Source organism: Cyprinodon variegatus, unplaced genomic scaffold, assembly GCF_000732505.1.
Source record: "Cyprinodon variegatus isolate N-32 unplaced genomic scaffold, C_variegatus-1.0 Scaffold2358, whole genome shotgun sequence".
NCBI classification, from domain to species: Eukaryota; Metazoa; Chordata; class Actinopteri; order Cyprinodontiformes; family Cyprinodontidae; genus Cyprinodon; species Cyprinodon variegatus.
The window spans coordinates 32732-34673 of record NW_015152811.1 but is presented as its reverse complement, the minus strand read 5'-3'; the positions used below and the strand labels follow the sequence as shown (position 1 = coordinate 34673).

Here is a 1942-nt window from a genome sequence, read left to right as displayed (position 1 = left end):
GGGAGGGAACAGCTGTGAGCTACAGACTCTTTGGTCCAGTCTGAACTCTAATACTGGCAAAGCAGGAGGCCCGTCCCTTTCACACCTGGAACCTGCTAGAAAGGTGTGGACCCCTCCCACTCCAGGAGGTACTGGACCGCCCCCTGACGCGTGACCCGGCGGGCCAGCACCTGGTACCGCTCGCCGTTTGTCAGCCGACCCGCTGCTCCGAAGTACGAGGAGATGGAGGAGTGGAGGAGCGAGGAGTCAGATGGGATGTGGGAGGAGTCAGACAGGAAGCATGACGGCTCTGAGCTGAGGTGGACGGGCCTTCCAGCCACTGGCATGTCACAGGACTCCTCCCCCACCTCACTGTGATTGGCCCACTGGCTGTAGCTGTTGCTAGGCAACTTCCTCTTCCTGCTGCCCACTCTCCGCCTGCAGAGAGACAGCTGGTCAGCGTCACGTTCCTCAGGCGTTCGTGGAACGCGGCGAGACGTGGCGGCGTTACCTGAAGCGGTAGGAGCCGCTGGTGGTGGCAGAACCCGAGGTGGAGGCGTCAGTGGAGTCCTGGTCAATGCTGACGGCTCTGCTGGAGCTGCTGAGGAGCAAGAGGAGGAGCATCAGAGGACAGCTGCTGGTCTGATGTTCTGTCAGCAGGAGGAAGCTCACCTCTTCAGGCTCTGCAGCTCATCCAGGGTGAAGTCAAAGATGTTGGCCATGTGGTGGTTGGAGGTCCAGCTGCAGGTCACCTGGTTCTGCAGGAACACACAGGTGAGTGTCCAGCCCCATGTGCGACTGAAGCAACCGAACAAACCACAGAAGAAGACTTACGGTGGGGATGGCGTCCTCCAGGAGCCACTTGGCCTTTCTTCTCTTGCGCTCGGCCTGAACGCTGGACAGACAGAACACAACCAGAAGGGATTCACCACCAGAGAGACGCTTGGAGTCGTCCTAAACCCTGAAGGCTGAACAGAAACCCATGGAGCTGAGCTCATTTGGAGAGCATCCTTCCTGAGGTGAGCAGAGCTCAGCTCTCCACAAAGTGCAGATTGGTGCATCAGTGATTAAAGGGACTATTGAGGAACTGAAACATGCTGTGAAAGCTGCAGAGGAACGACTGAGGAGGAAGGGCGGATTTCTGAAGTAGAGGACTCTACACAGCAGAGCAATAATGACCCGTGGCTTCAGGTGGAAGAGTTGGAAAATAGAAGCCGGCGCCATAAAGTTAGACTCCTGGGTTTAAAAGACGGCTTTGAAGGCCATAACTGACCGAATGCATTAGGGAAATACTGTCAGAGGGATGGGAAATGCAAAGAGCACACCGCTCTCCTCCAAAGGAAGACCAGCCTCTGAGACTGCTTATGGTGAACATTATGAAATCTACCAGCAGAGACAAAGGCCGTTTATTAATCTGTGTTCTTGTGCGTTCTCGTGAAACGTCATCATCCTCAGCCCTAGCACTGTTCCAATTCACAAGAACAGCAGACCCAGAACAGACAAAGGCTCCAGATGTTATTCTGGCCCCTCCCCCTTTACCCAGCATGCATCAGAGCAGGCTTGGCCGTTCTTCAGACTGACAGCTGTCCCAGCATGCACTGCGGCAGCAGCAGCTTCCAGGTTAGCGCTAACAGAGCGCAGAGGATTAAGTTAAATAATTAAGTTCTCTCTTATGTTGTTCAATAAAAGTACATTTTAAGATCATCTGAGGGGAGAATATTATACTTTATGCTTCACTATATGGAACATTTACTGATTTAGTGAGGAATGAAAAAAAATAATGTCCAAAGCTGAGAGGATCACGGCAACCAGCAGAGCTCCGAGGTTAACGTCAGCCCGTCCGCGGCGGCCGGGGATAACGTCAGCCCGTCCGCGGCGGCCCGGGATAACGTCAGCCCGTCCGCGGCGGCCGGGGATAACGTCAGCCCGTCCGCGGCGGCCCGGGATAACGTCAGCCCGTCCG

The 1942-nt window shown here is 55.0% G+C and overlaps 1 protein-coding gene across 2 annotated transcripts in view; it reads right to left on the bottom strand.

Annotated features, from left to right (window-relative positions):
- Window positions 1-1942, bottom strand: part of phf19 (PHD finger protein 19) — an 11973-nt gene that overhangs the window by 2788 nt on the left and 7243 nt on the right. The window contains exons 11-14 of one of the 2 annotated variants that reach the window (XM_015369015.1): window positions 814-874; window positions 652-737; window positions 491-577; window positions 5-417 (exon numbers count right to left, since the gene is read on the bottom strand). In XM_015369015.1, the coding sequence (XP_015224501.1) occupies window positions 96-417; window positions 491-577; window positions 652-737; window positions 814-874 (556 nt within the window). In that variant the 3' untranslated portion in view covers window positions 5-95. Of the gene's footprint in view, window positions 1-4; window positions 418-490; window positions 581-651; window positions 738-813; window positions 875-1942 lie in introns of both variants that reach the window. The other variant, XM_015369014.1, reaches the window with a different exon arrangement.